Source organism: Tachypleus tridentatus, chromosome 1 (assembly GCF_004210375.1).
Source record: "Tachypleus tridentatus isolate NWPU-2018 chromosome 1, ASM421037v1, whole genome shotgun sequence".
NCBI classification, from domain to species: domain Eukaryota; kingdom Metazoa; phylum Arthropoda; class Merostomata; order Xiphosura; family Limulidae; genus Tachypleus; species Tachypleus tridentatus.
This window is the reverse complement of record NC_134825.1, coordinates 11,299,912-11,325,116: the sequence shown is the minus strand read 5'-3', so window position 1 is coordinate 11,325,116 and position 25,205 is coordinate 11,299,912. Positions and strand designations below refer to the sequence as shown.

The following is a 25,205-nucleotide window of genomic DNA, read 5'->3' as shown; positions in this document are numbered from 1 at the left end:
ATAATATACTGTGATAGAAGAGATAACATTAAATTATATATATATGTATATATACATCGCACAATAGACAATATTAACCTATATATGATGTTACTTTGATATTCTGTTCTGTGACATTTCGACTAGATACGTTTTATTTTGTGTCGTGACATTCTGATTGGATACGTTTTGTTTTGTGTTGACATTCTGATTGGATACGTTTTGTTTTGTGGACATTCTGATTGGATACGTTTTGTGTCGTGACATTCTGATTGGATTAGTACTTATTGAAAGTCAACAAATTTTCTTGTATGAAGAAACGTTTCGGAAACACTTAACCTAAGAATATTGAAAAGAACAAAATTGTTGTTTAGAGCTAAGCTATATAATTGTCTCTGTATGTTGTGCCAACCACTGGGATAGAAACCTGAATTTTAACGTTATAAGCCTCCAGAATTATATCGCTGAACTACTGGGGATAATTGTTACACATCTTGACTTAATGAACTGCATCTTTGTCAAATAACATTCATTCATCGCGAAAACGTTATGGTTGTATAGATAATCTGTTATCTACTAATGCAGAATTACTTTAATATCTGTTGAATGTTTATACTGCGTGTAACTAATTACTCTAAAATTCTCTTATTACAAGTTTTCTTCTTCTGGACTTGCTGTTTATGAAAATGCCTTTATGTAAAAATATAAAAATTGACGTACGAGATACAAGAACTGATTAATTTCCCTGGTTATGTGTAATATTCATCAATACAGGATAAAACACATCGATGAAAAGCAACACTTTAAAACACGAGGCCATTGTGTGGAAATAACGTGCTTAGATTTATAAGTATATATATATATATATATAAGCGCGAATGTCTCACTCTCTCTGTGAGTCTGTTCCATATGAGCATCCACTTCTTTAAAGTTACAAACTTCAAATTCAGGCCACAGATACAAATTGTGTGATTAGTAACATGGGTTATGTGTCAGGACCATTTTAGGCCGCAACTTGAGGCTTAAGTGATCAGTATAGCAATATTTGACGAACAGGACGAAATTGAAAACACAAATAAACGTATTTTGTTTAGTAATGTGTAACCAAGAGGGATATTATTTACCTTCCTTCTAATTATTCTCTCCATCATCAGTTAAGTGTTAAAACGATTTAAAAACTTCGTGGGACATTCATTTGCTTCTCTGTTTTGCGCCTTCCTTTCTTCTACACATACATGGTTACTGTCTAACTTCCTTCGCTGGAAAAGACTGGCGCTTTCTCTCGCACACGTCAGCTTTGTATTTTGCTTTGCTTGCGTGTACTCGCAAGACTCACCTCTGTGATGACTTTACAGAAACATTTGATATCGGCAAACTTTCATTTTGGTTGTTTTGCAAGAAGAAGAGAACAAATTAATTGGTATTTAAATGGAACACTAATAAACCAGATTACATTGTTAACGATATCTGACCACACATTAGAAATAAGGATACGAAAAGGTACGGAATTTGAGTAAGCTGTAATGATAATCTCAATACTTAAAAGATACCCAACAAAATCAGAGATTTTGATATATATACAATCAATGCTACAGTCAGATGAAAGCTAAAAATAATCTTAGAAAATAATGAGTAGTTGAAATTGCGAACCTGTACGTGTAAACAAAAATTAATGACGAATTGAATTTGTGTGCGAGGAACACTTTCATGACGTACGATAATAAAAGGAGCAAAAATGTAAATAAAATAATCACGTGCCGCGAGTTTTGCACAACCAATGATTATTAAGTGGAACTCTAAAGTATATGTGATATCAGTGAAAAGGAACTTTGGTTTGTTTTCAGTTTATGTCGCCCCCGCTAGTACTACAGCGGTATGTCTCCGGATGTACAACGCTAAAATCAGGGTTCGATTCCCTCGGTGGGCTGAGCAGATAGCCCTTAGTGACTTTGCTATATGAAAAACACAAACACAGTTTATGTCATATCTACTTTCTACTGAGAAACACTGGTTTGTTGATAATACTATAGCATCATTGAGCAAAAAATAGATAGAACAGAAATATAAATTTTACATATTCAATACATGTTAATAATCACGTAGCAAATACGTATTTTATGACCCAAAGCAGCAGTAGTATTGTTATCACTTGATAAAATAAAATTAAAATATAATTTTTTGTAAGGCCTCGTGAAAATATACTGAATATGAAAATTTTAGATGTTTTCAATGAAATTAACATGATATTGTGTGAAAATATTTATATCCATTATATTCACGGTGTGAATTTTAAATTATTTCTAGGTTCGAGGGCACAGACTAATTTATTATTACATTTCTGCTTTGTATTTCTTCACATCTTTGCTGTCTTCTGTAATGCTATCCTAGCACACTGTAAGTAACTGTTTATTGATTTTCTAGGCGATGGATTCGACACCGTGCAACAGCCGTCAGTGATGCCGCTCCGAGAAATATAAACATAGGTGTAGAACTGAGAAACGGGAGAAGTGAAAGAAAAAAGGAAGAATGCACACTAGAAAAGAAAGACAATGATCCTTCGGCCATGTTGGTAGTTAGGGTTACTTTTTGACAGAAATACACCTACTGAAAGCGACATTTTCACTTACGTCTCATGTCTACAACAAACAAACTCACGTTCAAGTAGTTAAAAAGAAAGAAAGAAAGAAAACATCTTGTCGGCTTATAACAATTCTATTTTGTTTTTTTTTAGAAGCTTTCTACGCCAAACGTTACAAGTCAGTTTATTAATCCTCTGTTTAATACGGGTCAAGTAACTAGAATTTTCTGCAACATATTTGAAATTTGTTTACTAAACATTAACATTTTGTTTTACTTCCAGTATGATGATATCCGTGGACGGATCTCTATTTTTGATATTTTCTTTGCTATGTTTACTTTTAAAACAAAACCCCGTATTTTGTGGGTTGAGCCCAACAACAGATTTAAGCCCAAACTTAATATTATTTCTTGAAAACACTGGCTATACTTTTCCGTTGATAAACAGAACAGATGTGAGTTTTCAGCCACAGATGCTGCGATCTAAACGCGACGCCGATTTTGTGTATTTGGATGATGTGCGTGAGTTTCTCCAACAAGAAGACTATGTTTCGGCTATCTTGAATTACATCGAATTAACGCACAACCGCAGCGATTCCCTACACTGTGCGCGGACGTCTTTGAAAGCGCATTTTAAGTACGATCTACCTGATCAGTCTTTGGATCGTTTTGAAAGACAAGCAGCTGCTGCTATAAAAACAGCAAATATCCTGACGAACCTTTTTTTAAAGGATTCAGGAGATACTGAAATGATTTATAATGAAGAGTTTTATTACTCCTTGGTTAGGGTAAATGTTGAGAGTGATCCTTTCATATATGCTAGTGGTATCGGTTTTCAAAGAGGCGTTTTCCGCCCTCGTGGGAAAATACCACCACTACTGTTCACTCCTTACGCGTTTAGACAAGATGGATATATTGAAACCAAGGACTTAGCAACCGCTTACAACGTTTCTTATGATGAAGATTCTATTGGAAGTGAATGGTTCTGGCAACCTATTGAAAGAAACTTCACTGACCAAAGGAAAAACAACACAAACTTTAGTGTCGCTTCTACGCCTCTTGTCAGTGGTGGCAGCGACATTATAGTTGGCTTATCTGACGGTAGGTGGACTTCGCCATATTTGGAGTGTAATGATGCTGGAAACAAGTGGCTAATTTCTTTCTCAGCGCCTTTTTTTGGACGACAGGAAAACACCATAAATTTTAGGTAGGAAACATTATTTGTTTTTATTTTATTCGTTTTTAGCTACCCTCCAAAAAAGAAAAAAAAAGCCACCAATAGTGCGGTCTCGTGGAAGAAAAACAAACAAACAATAAAACAAATAACTACTAAACAAAATACAGTAATAGGAACTTTCACAGAAGGGAAAGTATATTTTTATTATTACAACTTATTCACCAATAGTATCAGATTATCACCAGGTAAACGTTACATTCAATATATTTTTTAATAATGTAATTACTATTTGATGATGAACCTATATTATGGAGGAAATATTGTAATAACTAAAGCCAAATTTTTTCAACTGTGAAAGTTGCTGCTATTATATTTTTCAATTAATTAAATTGTAGACCCCCACCAAACTTTAAACATAAAAATTAGAACAAAAAGAAGATTACATAAAAAACAAAATAAAAAACGACACTATTCGGTTAAGGAGTTTCTAGTTTGTTGTAAATCTGACCACGTATTTATTGCATTGAACCTTTAGAATACAGCTAAGCACAAGCTTGTTTGTTTGTTTTTTTATAGCAAAAAAGCCCCATCGGGCTATCTGCTGAGCCCAACGAGGAGAATCGAACCCCTGATTTTAGCGTTGTAAATCCGTAGACTTACCGCTTTAGTCGCGGGGTCCTAAGCACAAGTCATGGCACTAAAGCAATAAATCATTTTGTATTAAATGTTACGTACTGTAATTTATCTCAAACAATCATTCAATTTATTATGATTTCAGATAGTCTGAAACTGAGTGAAATTTTAACCTTAATTTAGATGCTAATTAAATGTAGAGATTATCATATTTATTATATTTATCAGCAACACTGGTACACACAGTTTTTTTTTCTCATTATTAATATATATTAATATGCAAACAATAATACAATTTATGATAGCGGTTATTATAAATAGTTAGTACAAATAAGGATTTACATACAAATGGTTTACTAACTTACAAATAATAATAAGTCTTCTTTCCGGTCTGGAACTTTCTTGATATCTTATCCAGGGTTCACGATGAGCGAATTAATTACAAGTTAATGTAGATGCAATTCACTTAACAGGGAGCTATCTCGCTAGTTAACGAGTTGACTTTTATTCGCTGAAGTTATGCCATGTTTTCGTAAAAATATCGAGGTCCGATGCGAATTCATTGAAGATGAATGCTATGTAACGTTCGAAATATATAAACATTCCTGGTCAAGTAATTGTAGTTTTTCGATTAATAAGCATTTATCATAGTTATAGCTTTCGAGGTTTTTAGTATACCAACTGCAGCAAATCAACAATATAAACTGTTTCGTGTTTCAGCACGTCGGTTTGTAAACGCTTAGGCGAGGTTCTAGATATTTCAGTTGGTCCAATAATACTGAAGATACGCTAGTGCTTTCGCAAAACATTAATTGTTGATTCTCACAATTCACAACTTTAGTGAATAGGCGGAAAATTCGCAATACTGATTTAATAGTATATGCTACACGAGTTTCTAAATATATATAGTGAAACAAACATTAGTATTAAAATAAATATATAACACTAAATCAGTCACAATAAGAACTGGCTCCTGACAGTTGTTCAGCGAACCAGACTTCCAGACTTTTGAACAGGACCTTATTACGAAAAAAACTGGCTCGTGACTGTTGCTTAGTGATGTAGACCTTTATGCAGGACCTAATTAAAAGAAAAGTCATGTTGCAAAGTGAAGGTGTCATTCTAAAGGTTCCTAAAATGGGGTAATAGGCATAACAATCTTATTTAGAGTCGCCTGAGTTATTCTACCTTATAGATAAACAAGTAATGTTTTAACTACTTTGCCTGAGTTATTCTACCTTATAGATAAACAAGTAATGTTTTAACTACCTTGCCTGAGTTATTCTACCTTATAGATAAACAAGTAATGTTTTAACTACCTTGCCTGAGTTATTCTACCTTATAGATAAACAAGTAATGTTTTAACTACCTTGCCTGAGTTATACTACCTTATAGATAAACAAGTAATGTTTTAACTACATTCTTGCCTGAGTTATTCTACCTTATAGATAAACAAGTAATGTTTTAACTACCTTGCCTGAGTTATTCTTACCTTATAGATAAACAAGTAATGTTTTAACTACCTTGCCTGAGTTATTCTACCTTATAGATAAACAAGTAATGTTTTAACCACCTTGCCTGAGTTATTCTACCTTATAGATAAACAAGTAATGTTTTAACTACCTTGCCTGAGTTATTCTACCTTATAGATAAACAAGTAATGTTTTAACTACCTTGCCTGAGTTATACTACCTTATAGATAAACAAGTAATGTTTTAACTACCTTGCCTGAGTTATTCTACCTTATAGATAAACAAGTAATGTTTTAACTACCTTGCCTGAGTTATTCTACCTTATAGATAAACAAGTAATGTTTTAACTACCTTGCCTGAGTTATTCTACCTTATAGATAAACAAGTAATGTTTTAACTACCTTATAGACGCATAGTTTGTTTAAAGCTCACCAGTTACATCAAAGGTAGAGGTTTAATCAAATTTACCTGTGCTGACTTACAGTTAAAGGTTTTATCATGTTGATCAGAGCTATCTTACATCCTATGAACATGGGTTTTATTTCAAGTTGATCAAAGCTGCCTCACCCTCTATAAACATGGGTTTTATCTCAAGCCGATCAGAGCTGCCTCACCCTCTAAAAACATGGGTTTTATCTCAAGCTGATCAGAGCTGCCTCACCCTCTATAAACATGAGTTTTATCTCAAGCCGATCAGAGCTGCCTCACCCTCTATAAACATGGATTTTATCTCAAGCCGATCAGAGCTGCCTCACCCTCTATAAACATGGATTTTATCCCAAGCCGATCAGAGCTGCCTCACCCTCTATAAACATGGGTTTTATCTCAAGCCGATCAGAGCTGCCTCACCCTCTATAAACATGGGTTTAAACTCAAGCCGATCAGAGCTGCCTTACACCGTGGAGATTGAAGTTCAATTTTAAGTTAATCAGGTCGTTCTTGTGAAGTTGTCATTAATAGTAACCCCAATAAGCATCCGTACCACACATTAGTTGACAAGACATTTTGGATAACTCCAGTGATATTACAGCTGAATTATGACAATCTACAGTTTCTCTTACCAATGGGAGTTTGCTTATTTTTATAGCTTGACGATGTGATGGATCCAAATTTATTGTTTTTAAACATTCCAAAGTCTCACTTTAATGCAATTAGTTGTGTTTCATTACGCATGTTCAAGAAATAAATAACTGTCTGGGTTTACATTATACACGTAAAAACAACACTTTACGAAGTTATAATCCAAACAATTTTCTAGAAGATATTGTGTGGAACAAAATAACTTTTTTTTTTACTTGTTTCCTGATTTCTTCCTCTTAGTACATGTTTTCATGTTTCTATAACGCTTAAGTATATGTGATTTCTTATTTCCCTTGAACTAAATAGTTAGAGGTGCACAATAAATAATCCGATGTCAAGAATAATGGTTCCAATATAATATAGACTTAAGTCATGTATTGGCAAAATGAATTTGTAGTTCATTTAAACTCTAAGTTCCTAGTGGGTGATTTATACACTTTTCCTAACACCTCTTGAAAGTTTATAAACACAAATGGGGAGGTTTCCAATCACGCAAACAACTCGCGATCACAGCCTATATATAACCCTCGCGTGCTTTGACGTCACGAGTCGTAAGCTTTTAGTACAGAAGCGATCGATCCCATGATCTTTAAATTTCAATAACAGAAAATCATTGAAGCCTTATTACAAGGTCTGCAAAGTTTCTTTTGTAGATAGAAAGCTCTCATGTGTGATACTACACGACTCTGTAAATTATAATACGAAGCAAAGTTTTTGTGGTGTTTCATCTTAACATATAGAAACCTCACACGTCGTATGCTCCACAACTCTATAAACAGTAAAACGAAACATGGTTATGTGGTAATTTCACATCACACATCTTATACTTCACAACTCTGTAAACAGTAACACAAAGCATAGTTTTGTGGTAATTTCACATCACACATCGTATACTCCACAACTCTGTAAACAGTAACACAAAGCATAGTTTTGTGGTAATTTCACATCACACATCTTATACTCCACAACTCTGTAAACAGTAACACAAAGCATACTTTTGTGGTAATTTCACATCACACATCTTATACTCCACAACTCTGTAAACAGTAACACAAAGCATAGTTTTGTGGTAATTTCACATCACACATCTTATACTCCACAACTCTGTAAACAGTAACACAAAGCATAGTTTTGTGGTAATTTCACATCACACATCTTATACTCCACAACTCTGTAAACAGTAACACAAAGCATAGTTTTGTGGTAATTTCACATCACACATTTTATACTCCACAACTCTGTAAATAGTAACACAAAGCACAGTTTTGTGGTAATTTTACATTACACATTTTATACTCCACAACTCTGTAAATAGTAACACAAAGCATAGTTTTGTGGTAATTTCACATCACACATTTTATACTCCACAACTCTGTAAATAGTAACACAAAGCATAGTTTTGTGGTAATTTCACATCACACATTTTATACTCCACAACTCTGTAAATAGTAACACAAAGCATAGTTTTGTGGTAATTTCACATCACACATTTTATACTCCACAACTCTGTAAATAGTAACACAAAGCACAGTTTTGTGGTAATTTCACATCACACATTTTATACTCCACAACTCTGTAAATAGTAACACAAAGCACAGTTTGTGGTAATTTCACATCACACATTTTGTACTCCACAACTCTGTAAACAGTAACACAAAGCACAGTTTGTGGTAATTTCACATCACACATCTTATACTCCACAACTCTGTAAACAGTAACACAAAGCACAGTTTTGTGGTAATTTCACATCACACATCTTATACTCCACAACTCTGTAAACAGTAACACAAAGCACAGTTTTGTGGTAATTTCACATCACACATCTTATACTCCACAACTCTGTAAACAGTAACACAAAGGACAGTTTTGTGGTAATTTTACATCACACATCTTATACTCCACAACTCTGTAAATAGTAACACAAAGCACAGTTTTGTGGTAATTTCACATCACACATCTTATACTCCACAACTCTGTAAACAGTAACACAAAGGACAGTTTTGTGGTAATTTTACATCACACATCTTATACTCCACAACTCGGTAAATAGTAACACAAAGCACAGTTTTGTGGTAATTTCACATCACACATCTTATACTCCACAACTCTGTAAATAGTAACACAAAGCATAGTTTTGTGGTGATTTCACATCACACATTTTATACTCCACAACTCTGTAAATAGTAACACAAAGCACAGTTTTGTGGTAATTTTACATTACACATTTTATACTCCACAACTCTGTAAATAGTAACACAAAGCATAGTTTTGTGGTAATTTCACATCACACATTTTATACTCCACAACTCTGTAAATAGTAACACAAAGCATAGTTTTGTGGTAATTTCACATCACACATTTTATACTCCACAACTCTGTAAATAGTAACACAAAGCATAGTTTTGTGGTAATTTCACATCACACATTTTGTACTCCACAACTCTGTAAATAGTAACACAAAGCACAGTTTTGTGGTAATTTCACATCACACATTTTATACTCCACAACTCTGTAAATAGTAACACAAAGCATAGTTTTGTGGTAATTTCACATCACACATTTTATACTCCACATCTCTGTAAATAGTAACACAAAGCATAGTTTTGTGGTAATTTCACATCACACATTTTATACTCCACAACTCTGTAAATAGTAACACAAAGCACAGTTTTGTGGTAATTTCACATCACACATTTTGTACTCCACAACTCTGTAAACAGTAACACAAAGCACAGTTTTGTGGTAATTTCACATCACACATCTTATACTCCACAACTCTGTAAACAGTAACACAAAGCACAGTTTTGTGGTAATTTCACATCACACATCTTATACTCCACAACTCTGTAAACAGTAACACAAAGCACAGTTTTGTGGTAATTTCACATCACACATCTTATACTCCACAACTCTGTAAACAGTAACACAAAGGACAGTTTTGTGGTAATTTTACATCACACATCTTATACTCCACAACTCTGTAAATAGTAACACAAAGCACAGTTTTGTGGTAATTTCACATCACACATCTTATACTCCACAACTCTGTAAACAGTAACACAAAGGACAGTTTTGTGGTAATTTTACATCACACATCTTATACTCCACAACTCGGTAAATAGTAACACAAAGCACAGTTTTGTGGTAATTTCACATCACACATCTTATACTCCACAACTCTGTAAACAGTAACACAAAGCATAGTTTTGGGGTAATTTCACATCACACATCTTATACTTCACAACTCTGTAAACAGTAATAAAAAGCATAGTTTTGTGGTAATTTCACATCAAAACGAGGTTTCATTGTGTGTCTGTATTACTTACCACAGTGAAATAACTCTTAACCTACGATAAATGTTTAAATATAAACAATAAACACACATTTTAATGTTTTACACAGAAACAAAGGTTTATATTCGAACATTCGTATTTCTTACCATTCCGAAAAACAACAATAAACTCCTGTATCACACCTAAGAACCAGTTACCCAACCTTTCTCATCTCTCAATATAATCTTATTTGGATAATATTTACTTTACTTTAAAATAGCCCTTGATCATAATGATGGCATCACTGTTTTAAAGTTACAAAATATTTCATGACTTAAACTTATCTTTAGTCTTTCAATCGTGTTTATGGAGAGAAATTATATTAAGCCTAACTGACTATTGAAGTTCTGGTTTTTGCATGCACACTATATTTGTTTTTGTTGAGTCTACAAAACGTGTGTTTGATGAACCTCGTTTGGATTTTATTACTTTGTTTTTATGGCTTCTATTTCTACAGTCTGTTTGGTTCAGATATGTCTTCTTGATGTTATTGTTGGAATGTGAATGTAAGCAGAGAAGAGGATGTGAAGGAACTACTTATTACAAACAAAAAAATCATAGAAATATTCATACATTGGGAATTCAAGATTCAGACCATTGGAAAAATAATTACGGTACATTTGTTGGTTGTTTTGAATTTAGCGCAAAGCTACACGAGGGCTATCTGGGCTAATTACTGTACGTGCATCAACCATTTCTTTATTACAGAATTTAAATAAAGTACTTTATTCACAACAAAAAACACGGTTTTACTAAAACTGTAATGAAGGTGTGAAACATTACAGTTTTATATCAGTACAATCCGGAAGCTTACCCTGCGGTACTTCCTAGAAACATATTTATATCAGTACAATCCGGAAGCTTACCCTGCGGTACTTCCTAGAAACATATTTATATCAGTACAATCCGGAAGCTTACCCTGCGGTACTTCCTAGAAACATATCCCCTTTTTTATAGAAAATGTTCACTTTTTTCTCCGTTTATTTCAATGAGGTATGAACAGGAACAGCTGTCCGAAGGAAGGTGTTTATATTAGTTTATATAACTATCGTGTTCTTGTAGTGGTCTGTTTGTAGATAGATCGCCTTATTTAATATTATTTCCTGGTAAAGTACCACTCATGTTTAACAACAAGCTAGGTCCGGCATGGCCAGGTGGGTAAGACACTCGACTCGTAATCTGAGGGTCGCGCGTCTGAATCCCCGTTAACCAAACGTGCTCGCCATTTCGGCCGTGGGGGCGTCATAATGTTACGATCAATCCCGTTATTCGTTGGTAAAAGAGTAGTCTGAGAGTTCGCGGTGGGTGGTGATGACTAGCTGCCTTCCCTGTAGTCTTACACTACAAAATTAGGGATGACTATCACAGATAGCCCTCGTGTAGGTTTGTGCAAAATTCAAAACAAACAAACAAACAACAAAGTACCGAGAAAACTTGAAGGCTGTTTTAACTCACGTTGGGCTTGCTTATTCTTGTTCATGTGATGATACATATTACGGATGTATTTTTATCTTGTGTGTATATTTTATCGAGTTTTGTTAGCTAACGGCCACACACTGAAAGTTTTAATCTTGATCGTATTAAAATGTTCATACATATAAGGCCTGGCATGGCCAAGCGTGTTAACGGGGTGCGACTCGTAATCTGAGGGTCGCGGGTTCGTATTCCCGTCGCGCCAAACATGCTCGCCCTTTCAGCCGTGGGGGCGATATAATGTGAGGGTCAATACCACTATTCGTTGGTAAAAGAGTAGCCCAAGAGTTTGCGGTGGATGATGATGACTAGCTGCCTTCCCTCTAGTCTTACACTGCTAAATTAGGGACGGCTAGCACAGATAGCCCTCGAGTAGCTTTGTGCGAAATTCAAAACAAACAAACAAACAAACAAACAATGATACACATAATTCTACATCAATTCTTTTCGTTTGGGGATTTAACTATATATTTATCAATCTTCTGGTAAACTATGAACATACTTTTTAAGTCACTGCAGGTTTTTACTTATTTATTTATTTTTGCCTACAGTAATCGAAACAAGTTTAATAAATTCCTTTGGTCAACATCTGCCTTGTAAGGAAATATTTTTCTTTATTTATAAAGACTCGAGGTTAAGTCGCGAAGTTTCAACAGATATCACAAATAAAATGTGGATCTGTTACTTACAAGTGTACCATTCAACGCCCCCTTTGTACAATTATGGAAACTTACAGAAATTGATCGATCTGCTGTCGACGATCCACAAATTCAACGTTTCACGTGTTTTCTTATTGTTACTTTTTTATTTTCTGTTGTTGGTTTTGAAATGTTTAAAAAGGTACTTCGGAAGGTCGTGGCAATTGTTGGGTGACGTCAGTTTCGTCATGATCTAGGAGATGGTACAGCTTTAACAGTCAACGTAACATCAGACATGATCTGTTTGCTAAACTGGATTAAGATTTATATCACATGTGTAACATTAATTAGTAAAACACATAACATTACGACGTGACAATTATTAAATGATACCATGACACTTAGTACAAGATGTCGTGATACTTATTAAATTTTATAGTGATGTATGGTAAATAGGAATATACCAGGAACTTTCGGGGTTTATTATCATTCAGTCATAAGTTAAATAACATATATTCAAACAAAATTAATGTAAACTGTAGTTGTACAAAACTTTAAATGACACTTACGATGTTTTAAAGTCATTTTCAATTACTATTAAAGTACCCTAAATAATTTAGGTGTGTGAACAATTGGTTTGAATTTTACGCAAAGCTACACGAGGGGAATCGAACTCCCTCTAGTCTTACAATGCTAAATTAGGGATGGCAGATCTTGAGCTACTTTTCTGGCAACGAATAGTGGGATTGACCGTAACTTATAACCCCTCAACGGCTTAAAAGGCGGGCATATTTGAGGTGACGGGGATTCGAATCTGCGACCCTCATACTGCGAGTCTAGAGCCCTAACCACCTAGCCATGCCGGGCCATGTATATGAACAAGATCACGACTTGTGATTAAAACATTTTTCCATATATATCGGACCAACTATACGAACATCTGTAAATATATACAAAATTTCAACTAGTTGATATAATTGCGCAGTTCGGTCTTATTGTAACACATTTTGTTTCATTCAAAATCAAATTTTAATTGCAATGATTACTGTACATTTTCAGGTAACATTCCATGGTATAATCATAAGTGTTTAGGTAACATTCCATAGTATACTCATAAGTGTTTAGGTAACATTCCATGGTATAATCATAAGTGTTTAGGTAACATTCCATGGTATAATCATAAGTGTTTAGGTAACATTCCATGGTATAATCATAAGTGTTCAGGTAACATTTCATGGTATAATCATAAGTGTTCAGGTAACATTCCATGGTATAATCATAAGTGTTTAGGTAACATTCCATGGTATAATCATAAGTGTTTAGGTAATATTTCATGGTATAATCATAAGTGTTTAGGTAACATTTCATGGTATAATCATAAGTGTTCAGGTAACATTCCATGGTATAATCATAAGTGTTTAGGTAATATTCCATGGTATAATCATAAGTGTTTAGGTAATATTTCATGGTATAATCATAAGTGTTTAGGTAACATTCCATGGTATAATCATAAGTGTTTAGGTAATATTTCATGGTATAATCATGAGTGTTTAGGTAACATTTCATGGCGTCATCATGAGTGTTTTTTTAAGTAGTTGTCAACTCTGCTCAATCTGTACAAAATTGGTGCTATTTCGTTATACGGAAGGGGAGGGTTGAATGTAATTACTTGTTATATACTATGAAAATCCCAGATCAAAAGTATTTATAGTTACTTATTGATCCAGTTTATTAATGTGTGTTTTTATTTAGCACAAGCAGTGTCAGGAGGCCATCAAGCATTATGTTCAGTCGGTGTGTTCACTGAACAGTCTCATGATGTCCAGTCGCTGTGTTCACTAAACAGTCTCATGATGTCCAGTCGCTGTGTTCACTGAACAGTCTCATCTTATTCCATGAAGTAGTATTATCATGTGTCAGGAGTTGTTCTGCAGTGGGAAACAATAGATGTCTTATGGTTACGTAATAATGATTATTGGAAAACACAGAGGTTCAAAAAATGAGGCCAGTAATGTATTGAGCAGTACTAGGCCATTTGAATGCATTTTGAAAGGGCTGTCTATAGGGTTCCTTGGCGAGTCAGCGCTAAGATTATGGATTTACAAAGTTAAAGTCCGGGGTTCGATTCTCCGCGGTAGCAACAAACGTAGCTTATATTGTATTAACACTAAAACAAAGTATTTTTTTCTGTAAGGGTGTGTTTTACCTGTAACTCTATACTACATGGGTTTAACCTGTGACTCGATAGCATATGAGTTTAATCCATGGCTCTATACTATATATGTTTAACCTATGACTTTGTACTATATTGGTTTAACCTGTGACTCCATACTACATGTATTTAACCCATGACACTGTACTAAATATGTTCATCCTGTGTCTCTATAAATGCATTTAACCTGTTACTCTGTACTACATACATTTAATACATGACTGCTACACGTGACTCTACATTAAATATGTTTATTATACGAGTGTACAGTCATGTGTTTTACAAGTAGCTGTGCACTGCATGTGTTTATTACTATTTAATCTTAAAAGAAGTAATGTTTCGGTTGTATTCTTCAGCCTGAACGATATCGTCTGCTCACATGAGCTAACCAGCCAGGTCAAAAGCCCTTAAGGATTAGGTACAAATTTGGATTTACTGATAATAGGAAAGGCACTCAGTGAGCAACACCCACCTTTACAAGGTGTTTTAAAACTATATAACGAGCTAACTCACATATATCACACACCCTAACGGATACCATGGAACATGTAGTCTCGAACTTTTCACTCTTCGACCTGTACTTGACATTTTAATCAATAAGGTCACGCTCAGCTCGTTTTTTGTAATAATCTTATGGTGTGAAATAATGTTGGCTTATGCGTTTATTATTATTTTTATTATTCAATAATTCAGACTTTGAGCCACAGTACGATTAACTACAATATCATAGTAAACAACTAACTAGAAACATAGGAATAAAAAAATTAGATCAGGAAGGTCAAAGGTCGAATATTTTCATCATCCAGTTTCGTATCGTATTTTATCAAATGTTCTTTGTCTGACTGGACTTGTGTAGAGTCTTAAATACTCTGTTAAATGATTGGTCGTTGAAGCCGAATACAGTGAGAGCTTGGAGTTGACCTGTTTCCTTAAATAGCACATGCCTAAGACACGTGACAGGAATCCGCTACTGTGCAATAATTCCAATGGTCGAAGAGGCGGAAAATAAAACCTTTTGTGATTCGAACAATTTAGTCTTGATGTATACAAGTCTGAAGGTTCCTAAGTTTTGTCACTACACTATAAGCGTAAGTGGTATTTTCAAGCCAATTTATTAAAAAGATTGGTGTCCTTTATTTTAGTATAGTAAAAAAAAAAAGGCTTAATAATACTGAAACATTGAAACAGACGTTTTTAAGAGTTGATGAGATTTTGAAACGGAGTTTTTAAACAACAGAGCGAAAAAAATGCTTCTGTCTTAATCTGTGTTTTAAATTTATAGCCATTCTATTTTTGTCTTGAAACATTACCACAATGTTCCCTGCTGGGTCAGCTATAAGTTTGTGGACTTGTAACGTTAAAACCTTTGGTTAGATTCTCCTCTGAGGACAGAGTAGGAGACAGTCCATTGTGTAACTTTGCATTAAGGAAGTAACAGCAACAGTGCCAACATATGTGCGATTTAATAAAATGAAAGATCTTATGAAGTAATTTATCGAAAACCTCAATTTTAAAATATCCATCTATAATAGATTATTTATCCTCTATGTGGCGCATCTATCGATGTAAGTTGAAAAACGGTACGTATTTTGAAGAGGCAAAAACTTAAGATTTATAATGCTAACATTCAGTGTTGCTGATAAGTCATTAAGTGCCCTCACTCTTAGAACAAATATTTCCACATATTAAAAATAAAATGTTACTTTATCTCTCTGTCTGTTCAATTCAACGTTTTGAATACTTTGAAGATGAAGTGCAGTGAAATTGTAGTAATTAGGGAACTTTGTCGAACGTGTGATGAATGTTTAGACTTACTACCTACACGTGTACACGATCAACGAGCGAACCACTAAGAGCACTCAGTTTTGACAGTGTAAAGTGATTAGAGAGAAGGATCTGGTCGACTCACTTTTAAATTTTTAAGTAAATCTTATATGTCAGCCACAAGATAAGAATTTTCGATACCAGTATAAACTAGACACTTTTTCCTATTAGAAAACAAGAACTACTGACTCACTTATTTGCTAATTTTCTCAGAAATGAACATAATATATGAGTGTGCCCGTCTGCCAACCTACCCTTTGTACCAGGTAAGTTGCCCCCCCTCCCCGCTGGTTCAACGGTATGTCAATGGATTTACAACGCTTAACTCAATGGTTCGATTCCCTTCGGTGGTCTCAGCTGATAGCCCGATGTGGCTTTGCTATAAGAAAACACACACGAGACAAGTTGACCCACGATCACTCTGTTACATCAATATATTTATTGCAAACTGAAGTAAATATAAACAATTTAAGTGTTAACACCTTAATACATGTAAACATAATCTGACATTTCAAAATTTAGAAAACAATATCATAATAAAATAATGGAATAGAGAACACAGGATTCTGAAGAAGTTTAATTTATTTTCTCTAATAGTTTTAACACTTGAGCATAACTCAAATTAATAACATTTCATTTAAATAATTTTGTATTATATGTATCTCTGTTTTAATTGCATAAAAATACATGCAAGTTCCTTACTGTTTGGCTGGTCGACACGCGTGCCATATCTGATCCAAGTGCGACGTATTGACTAGCCTTAAACTTTTTGATTTTGTTTTGTTTTTGAATTTCGCGCAAAGCTACTCGAGGGCTATCTGCGCTAGCCGTCGCTAATTTAGCAGTGTAAGACTAGAGGGAAGGCAGCTAGTCATCACCACCCACTGCCTACTCTTGGGCTACTCTTTTACCAATGAATAGCGGGATTGACCGTCACATTATAACGCCCCAACGGCTGAAAGGGCGAGCACGTTTGGTTCGACCAGGATTTGAACCCGCGACCCTCGGATTACGAGTCGAACGCCTTAACACAGACTAGCCTTAAACTGTCATTTTGATGGAAATCACTTGTTTTGCCGTCTCGTTCATATCTGTCAGACAAAACTGTGTACCATTTTACAGCTAAAAGAATGCCCGTTGAGCTACTGTGTAACTCTCTCAACAAAGTGTTTGATCTGTAGCGTAACTGTTTCTTTACATCTAGAACACATTTAGTTATGTTAGTGAAAATACCAACATTAATTCCTGCATACAACAGAGGTTTCCGATCACGAAAGTACATCACCAAGTGACTCGTGTTTAGATGTGTTAGTGGCCATAATATCACGACTTCCGGTTGCAACACGTGATAGTTATCGACAATGGAAAAACTTCCCCCTGTCTTCCCACGCTTGTCTCACAACACATATTGAAACGTTAAAAAAAACGAAGGTGCGTTTTTTTCTTACTTTTGATAACATTATTTAAAATGTAACGCAATGCGTGGCATATTGGCTACGAATCGAGGGGTTAGAAGTTTGAGTTTTGATACTGATGGAACTCGCTTTGCAGTTTCAATTGTGGGTGGGTTATAAAAGTAACAGTCAGTACCATCATGTGATCCAAAGAGCCAGACAAAGCTCTTGTTTACGGGGCTATTGCAGGTTGGCTGTTTTCTTTTGCTGTGCATGAAGAGGGAAATCTGTAATTGAATTCTATGAATCTGACCAAATTGATCATCTCAAGTGCAAAGTAAAGAGGGTACTTCGATGTTCGTTTTTCCCACTAATTAAAGAGAATAAGAACCACAACTTGTAAAGGGTACTTCGATGTTCGTTTTTCCCACTAATTAAAAAGAATAAGAACCACAACTTGTAGAGGGTACTTCGATGTTCGTTTTTCCCACTAATTAAAGAGAATAAGAACCACAACTTGTAGAGAGTACTTCGATGTTCGTTTTCCCACTAATTAAAGAGAATAAAACCACAACTTGTAGAGGGTACTTCTGATGTTCGTTTTCCCACTAATTAAAAAAGAATAAGAACCACAACTAGTAGAGGGTACTTCGATGTTCGTTTTCCCACTAATTAAAGAGAATAAGAACCACAACTTGTAGAGGGTACTTCGATGTTCGTTTTTCCCACTAATTAAAGAGAATAATAACCACAACTTGTAGAGAGTACTTCGATGTTCGTTTTTCCCACTAATTAAAGAGAATAAGAACCACAACTTGTAGAGGGTACTTCGATGTTCGTTTTTCCCACTAATTAAAGAGAATAAGAACCACAACTTGTAGCTATGATATTTTTGTAATAATGAACCAGATATAATAGTTTATAACACGCTAAATCTTCAAGACATCTCTAAGTTTCCATTACTTCCCGGTTTGTTGTTATTGTTATTTTTTTTAATTTCGCGTAAAGTTACATGAGGGCTACCTGCGCTAGCTCTTACTAATTCAACAATATAAGACTAGAGGAGAGGCAATTAGTCATCACTGCCTACCGCCAATTCTGAGGGTACTCTTTTACCAATGAATAGTGGGATTGACTGTCACATTATAACATCTCCACGGCTGAAAGGGAGAGCATGTTTGGTGGAACGGGATTCAAATTCTCGGCCCGCAGATTTCAAGTTGAGATCTCTAACCATCTGGCCATACCGGGCTTCCACTTTGTGATACATAACATCTTACAATCAGTACGGTTGTCTTTTGTTCAACACAAGGCTACAAAAATGCCAGCATGGATATCGAAATCCAGTTTTTACCATTCTAAGGCCTTATAATCAGATTACAACCTGGAAGGGTTTTTAAGTGTCTCTAATTGGTAGTTATGTAAAAGGCGAGAGAGCTAAAGGTGCCGCTAAAATATACTTAACGTCTCCCGGATATTCAGTTACCTCATATTATGGTAGTTTTTTTTTTAATCTGATTTTTGTTGAAGTAAAAACTAAAAAAAGTTACAAACGTCAGCACTTTCTGTTTTTCAAGTTTCTTGCTTTTTGCAAAGTTTTTGTTCACATATGACATGACAAAAAGACCGAAGTAATTCTGTTTTGAATGAATAAAGCTATCCCTAACCTAATTTTTAAATGGTCCCTTAGAAACATGCTGCACAAACGGTTTGGACGAGAACTCTTTCGTTTTATGCTGAATAAGTAAAAATTGTAGAATTGAAGTCTATTTTATCGCTGAAATCAGAGACTTGTTGAAGAGTTCTTTGTGTGGCGAAAAACTGAACTTGGAGTAAGATTTGTTTTAGGGGACGTTGATAATTTTGATTGAGTTTGTTAATTTAATAACATTAAACGTATTGGTCATTACATTGTTTGGAGAGGTGATAAGGAGAAATGTCCTCGTTCGACATACGATGGGATCCTGAACAAGGGTTTAAGGTATTTAGTTTTTTTTACTCTATACCTTGAAAAAACGATATGGCTGCTATATTTTCCGACAAGATTAAAGATTACGTCATTAGACACCTACCGGTGTCGACCAAGCTGTGCAGATGATGGCTGTGCTTCACTTGAATATTCAGTGTGCTAGTATCAACAGAAACGTTAGGTAAATTAGCACATCAGGCAAAATTGGGAAGAGACAATCAGTCTAGGTTGATTATTAAATAGACAAGAACGTGCGACCGCTCCTATTGGAGAGGTAATCGCATACCATTAACTTTGTTAGACAGATTTTGAGTTACATTAAAATATATTATGCCAATAATGCCTTTTTTTGACCATCTCGCTTTGACCTTTCATCACTTGGAAAACTGATGGCCATTATTTGACCTTCCATTACTTAGAAAACTTATGATTCCTTTTTGATCTTCTTACTTTGATCTGCCATTCCTTAAAAACTGATGGTCATATTTTGACCTTTCATCCCTTAAAATACTGATAGTCATTCTTTGACTTTCCATGACTTAGAAAACTGATGGTCATTCTTTGTCTTTTTTAAATTTTATCTACCATCACTTAGAAAACTGTTGGTCATTCTTTGATCTGGTCACTTTCATCTGCCATCACTTAGGAAATCGACGAAAAGCCAATTAATAAATGTTTTTTATGTGCGTAGGTTTGTATAAGCTGTTTTAAACCAAAAATTGTTTTTTGAAATCATGTACTATTTGGTATCCAGAGTTTTCTGTTTAAAATTTCTGCATGTTAATTTTCCAAAATCAAAAGTGGTTGCATTTTGATGTCCATGATTTTCAGTCTATAATTCTTACATATTATTATTATTTTTTTATGAAAGGTGGTTGTTTTTGATGTCCATGATTTTCGTTTAGAGTTCTTTATGTTTGCATGTTTTTGTTTGTAAATAAACATAAAGCTACGCAATGGGTTATATTTGCTCTGCCCATCATGGAGGTATCGAAAACTGGTTTCTAGCGTTGTAAGTCCGCAGATGTTTGCATGTTGCCAAAGTTAATCTGTGGCTTGTTTTTCCGTATCTTTTAAAATAATTACTATCTAAGCTTGACATTTTCTAAGGATGATTTCATAAAACATTACGATCCACACACTGGCTGACAACCAACAACCCATCTTTCCAGGTAGAACTGAAAACATCTATTTCTCTGAAACACCTCAAAACAATATCTTAAATAGCTTTTTCAAAGAATTTTCACCCAAGACTATCAACATAATTTCTTTCAAGAAAAGAAATCTATAAAATAACACACAAAAAGGTATTCATTCTATAAACAACTTGAAACTAGACAACAACATCAAAATTCTAAAAGCAGATAAAGGCAATGCTGTAGTTATAATGAACACAGATGAATACATTAAAAAAATAAAGAACATCTTGTTAGGTAGAAACAAATTTAAATTACTAAACACAAATCCAACAAAAACACATGAAAACCAGTTAAACAAAGTACTACTACAAATGAAAACAAACAACAACACAATCTCAGAAAACATTTATTCTTACCTGCGAAAGACCGACTCACGCACACAACAACTATACGGCACCCCCAAACCTCACAAACCTGATTGTCCACTACGACCCATAATGTCAATCTACCAATCATTTAACTACAACCTTGGTAAATACATAACGTGGGCATGTTCTAAATATGTAACATCAGCCGGATCCTCTTTCAAAGACTCTTTCAACTTTAAATATATTCTTAATCAACTACATCATAAAGCATTAATGTCCATTTTTGATGTAATCTCCCTCTTCACAGAAGTCCCAACAATTGAAGCCTGCAAGATAGCATTAGAACTTTATATCCAAAACCTCAACCTATTGATACACATCCCCAGCGACCAATTAGAAACCCTCATTCACTACCACAAAACTAACTTTATGTTCAATAATCCAAACTACCTACATACTAACGGCCTAAATATGGGGAATCCCAGTTCTATCCAACATTTTCATGACAGATTGAATCACAAGCGATCAATTCATCCTTACACTCACCACTATACTGGTACAGGTATGTTGATGATACAATTGCTGGATTCACATCTACAGAACACATACTTAGTTTTTTCAGTCACACTAACTCGATATACCCCAACATTAAGTTTACCTGTGAACAGGAAAAAAAAATAACCAAATATCATTTCTTAACCTCAAAATCACTAGAACTGATTCACGATTCAAAACAGAAACCCACAGGAAAATCACCCATACCTGATTATACATACCCTGTGATTAACACATGAAACAAAACAAAAACTAAACATATTAAGAAACCAAATAAACACAGCCACCAAACTATGTTCATCTGACAAATTTCCTCAAAAAACCGTGGAAAAAAATTATACGCACACACACATAGACCAACAACAAACAAACAACAATAAATCCCAAGATACAACAAACTACAAAACCTTATACTGCTGCATAACATATGTTCCCGACATCAGTGAAAAAATAACCAACATTTGGAAAAACTTATAACAAAACACAACATTACAGTAAAAAACCAAATTTATTTAAAAGCCAGGTACAAAACTAAAATCCATACTATGTAAAACTACACTGACAAACATAACACCAACATAATTTATAAAATACAATGTGATAACTGCCACGACTTCTATATTGGAGAAACAAGCGGAAAAATGGAAACTAGATTCAAAAAACACCTTCACACGTTTTTGAACACTGCAAATCAAATAAACACAACATAACCATAGAAAAACACCCAGATACTAAGTAGGGAAACAAATATAAACAAACACAAAATCAAAGAAGTCCTACTTATACAGTAACTAAAATCCAAATTCAACCAATATAGAGGAACACCTTTATTTCTATACTAATTAATAACCTAACATCTAACTGCAACGTCCCCTACAATTTCGTACCCGTTTATACTCTCGTCCCTAAAACATGAGTCCGTATAATCGGTCACTTTCAAACTCTCTTTCTTTTAACCTGAAGATGACCTTGGAAGGTCGAAACGTTCACTAGGTATTCACTAGGTCCTTCAAATTAATATATCTAGTAGACACAGTCGCTACCAGTTTTATTTTTTAAGAGTTTCGATTATTACTTCCTAATTGTTTGTTTGTGTGTTTGTTCTTCTGAATTTCGCGCAAAGCTACACGAGGGCTATTTGCGCTAGCCGTCCCTAATTTAGCAGTGTAAGATTAAGGGAAGACAGATAGTTATCTCCATCTTCCGCCAACTCTTGGACCACTCTTTTACCAGTGAACAGTGGGATTGACCATCACATTATAACGCCCCCACATCTGAAAGGACGAGCATGTTTGGTGTGACGGGGATTCAAACCCACGACCCCCTGATTACGAATGGAACGCCTTAACCACATGGCCATGCCGTGCCTTATTTTGTGATATATTTGCTGTGTAATATTCTACAGTTTTCATTGTTTATTTTAAAAGTAAGTAATTGGAATTTTAGGTTATCCATTAAATAAAATTTTATATCATCAAATTCTTTCTTTTCTCCTTCAGACATATTTTATTGAACGGTTTATTATCGCTACCCAACTGGAATTGACATCTAAAGCCTATCTACCGTCGTCCACTGGATATTTCCTGATGTTATGACGTCGGTTAATTCTCCAGAATACTATCAAATTGGATAATATCTCTCACTTTTACAACAGAAAAAAAACGTCCATCTACCGTTGTCATTCCACAACTGTGTTTCAGCGCGCGCTGTTACACGTTTTCCTCCGAGTTAGATATCTTGACGATATTGTTCGTTCGTCATGTTTTTTGCGATTCTTCGAAAAGTTTATACTCATGGTTAGAAATTCACACTGAATATTAGATGCATCTGGCTGCAGAGAGATTTTGGCATTTCAACCATTTTTTTACCGGACTTTGAGATATTCTGATGCTGATTCTAATTCCAAGCATGTCGTGTATTTCTGTATCTAATTCGATGGATGTTTGGAATCGACTGTTAAAATTCGTCGAAGTACACAGCCAGGGTTTTCTTTTTACGTGCTCTTTCTTTTAATTTAACCGTGAAGTCCAAGTTGTAGTAAACACACGTTTCTTTTGTATTGTTCGGAACGTTAAGTTTCTCAGTAATATATATATATACATATCCTTACATCTTCAAGGTTTGCTTCATTATGCTGAGAAAGATTTTTGTTACTGCTACACCGTTTAATTTTCCCTCACTTATAACAAAGTTGGATCTCCCGAAGATGTTGTTTATTTACTGTAAGCGAAACAAGAGTTTAATAAGTGATTTGTTTTTGCTCTCAAGATTACTTACATTCAAAGTTATTTATGTACATTAATTGTGAAACTGGAGGTTTTGTATTCGTTACCACAAAATACACTTTGACGTCGTAAATGCATTATTAGAATCACATTGAAATTACGCTGTTTGCTAATGTAAAAATGCCCCAAAATTGGAGGTTGGTGCTGTTAACTAGGTGCTGGTGAAGCATTGAGAATGTAAAATAAATATTTGAAAAAAAAATTATAAGGTTATTTTAACTATGAGTATACAAGTTATGAATGGTCCAAAGATTAATATTTGTTAGATTGTTCTGTTTCAGGTAATGAATGAGTTACTTACTATATTTAGTAAGTAAGATATATATTACTGATATTTATGCGTACTTATTTTCTCTTTTTGTATGCGGATAATTATTATGTTTCTGCCAGTTAGTTATTTCGTAACTTAAATTTGTTTTTGGGCTCTCTTAATCCTTACTAGTAGTCCGGCATGGACAGATGATTGAGGTACTAGATTCGCAATCCGAGGGTCACGGGTTCGAACCTCCGTCACACCAAACATGCTCTCCTCTTCAGCCGTGGGGGCGTTATAAATGTCAGTCAATCACACTACTGGTTGGTAAAAGAGTAGCCCAAGAGTTAGCGGTAGGTGGTGATGACTAGCTGCCTTCCCTCTGGTTTTACACTGCTAAATTAGGGACGGCTAGTGCAGATAGACCTCGTGTAGCTTTGCGCGAAATTCAAAACAAACCAAACCAAACCAAATCTAACGAGTATAAGCTTCTTTGTGTATTAGGCTTAGCGATACTCGATATATAATGTATCATTATTCTAATTAAACACAGAACTGATGGTTTCTGGCAATAAAGTTAGTAAAAAGTTTAGAATAATAAGTAATTTTATTACTCTACATTATTCGTGTAAACAAAAAAAAAGCATAAAGCTTTTGTTTGTTTGTTTTGGAATTTCGCAAGCTACTCGAGGGCTATCTGTGCTAGCCGTCCCTAATTTAGCAGTGTAAGACTAGAGGGAAGGCATCTAGTCATCACTACCCACCGCCAACTCTTGGGCTACTCTTTACCAACGAATAGTGGGATTGACCGTAACATTATAACGCCCCCACGGCTGGGATGGCGA

General features: G+C 34.8%; 1 protein-coding gene across 1 annotated transcript in view; it reads left to right on the top strand.

Annotated features, from left to right (window-relative positions):
- Window positions 1–2,404: 2,404 nt before the first annotated feature.
- The window catches only part of LOC143240576 (metabotropic glycine receptor-like), a 55,954-nt gene continuing 33,153 nt past the window's right edge, over window positions 2,405–25,205 (top strand). The window contains exon 1 of the mRNA XM_076483282.1: window positions 2,405–3,763. Coding sequence (XP_076339397.1) covers window positions 2,841–3,763 — 923 coding nt within the window. The 5' untranslated portion in view covers window positions 2,405–2,840. The remainder of the gene's footprint in view (window positions 3,764–25,205) is intronic.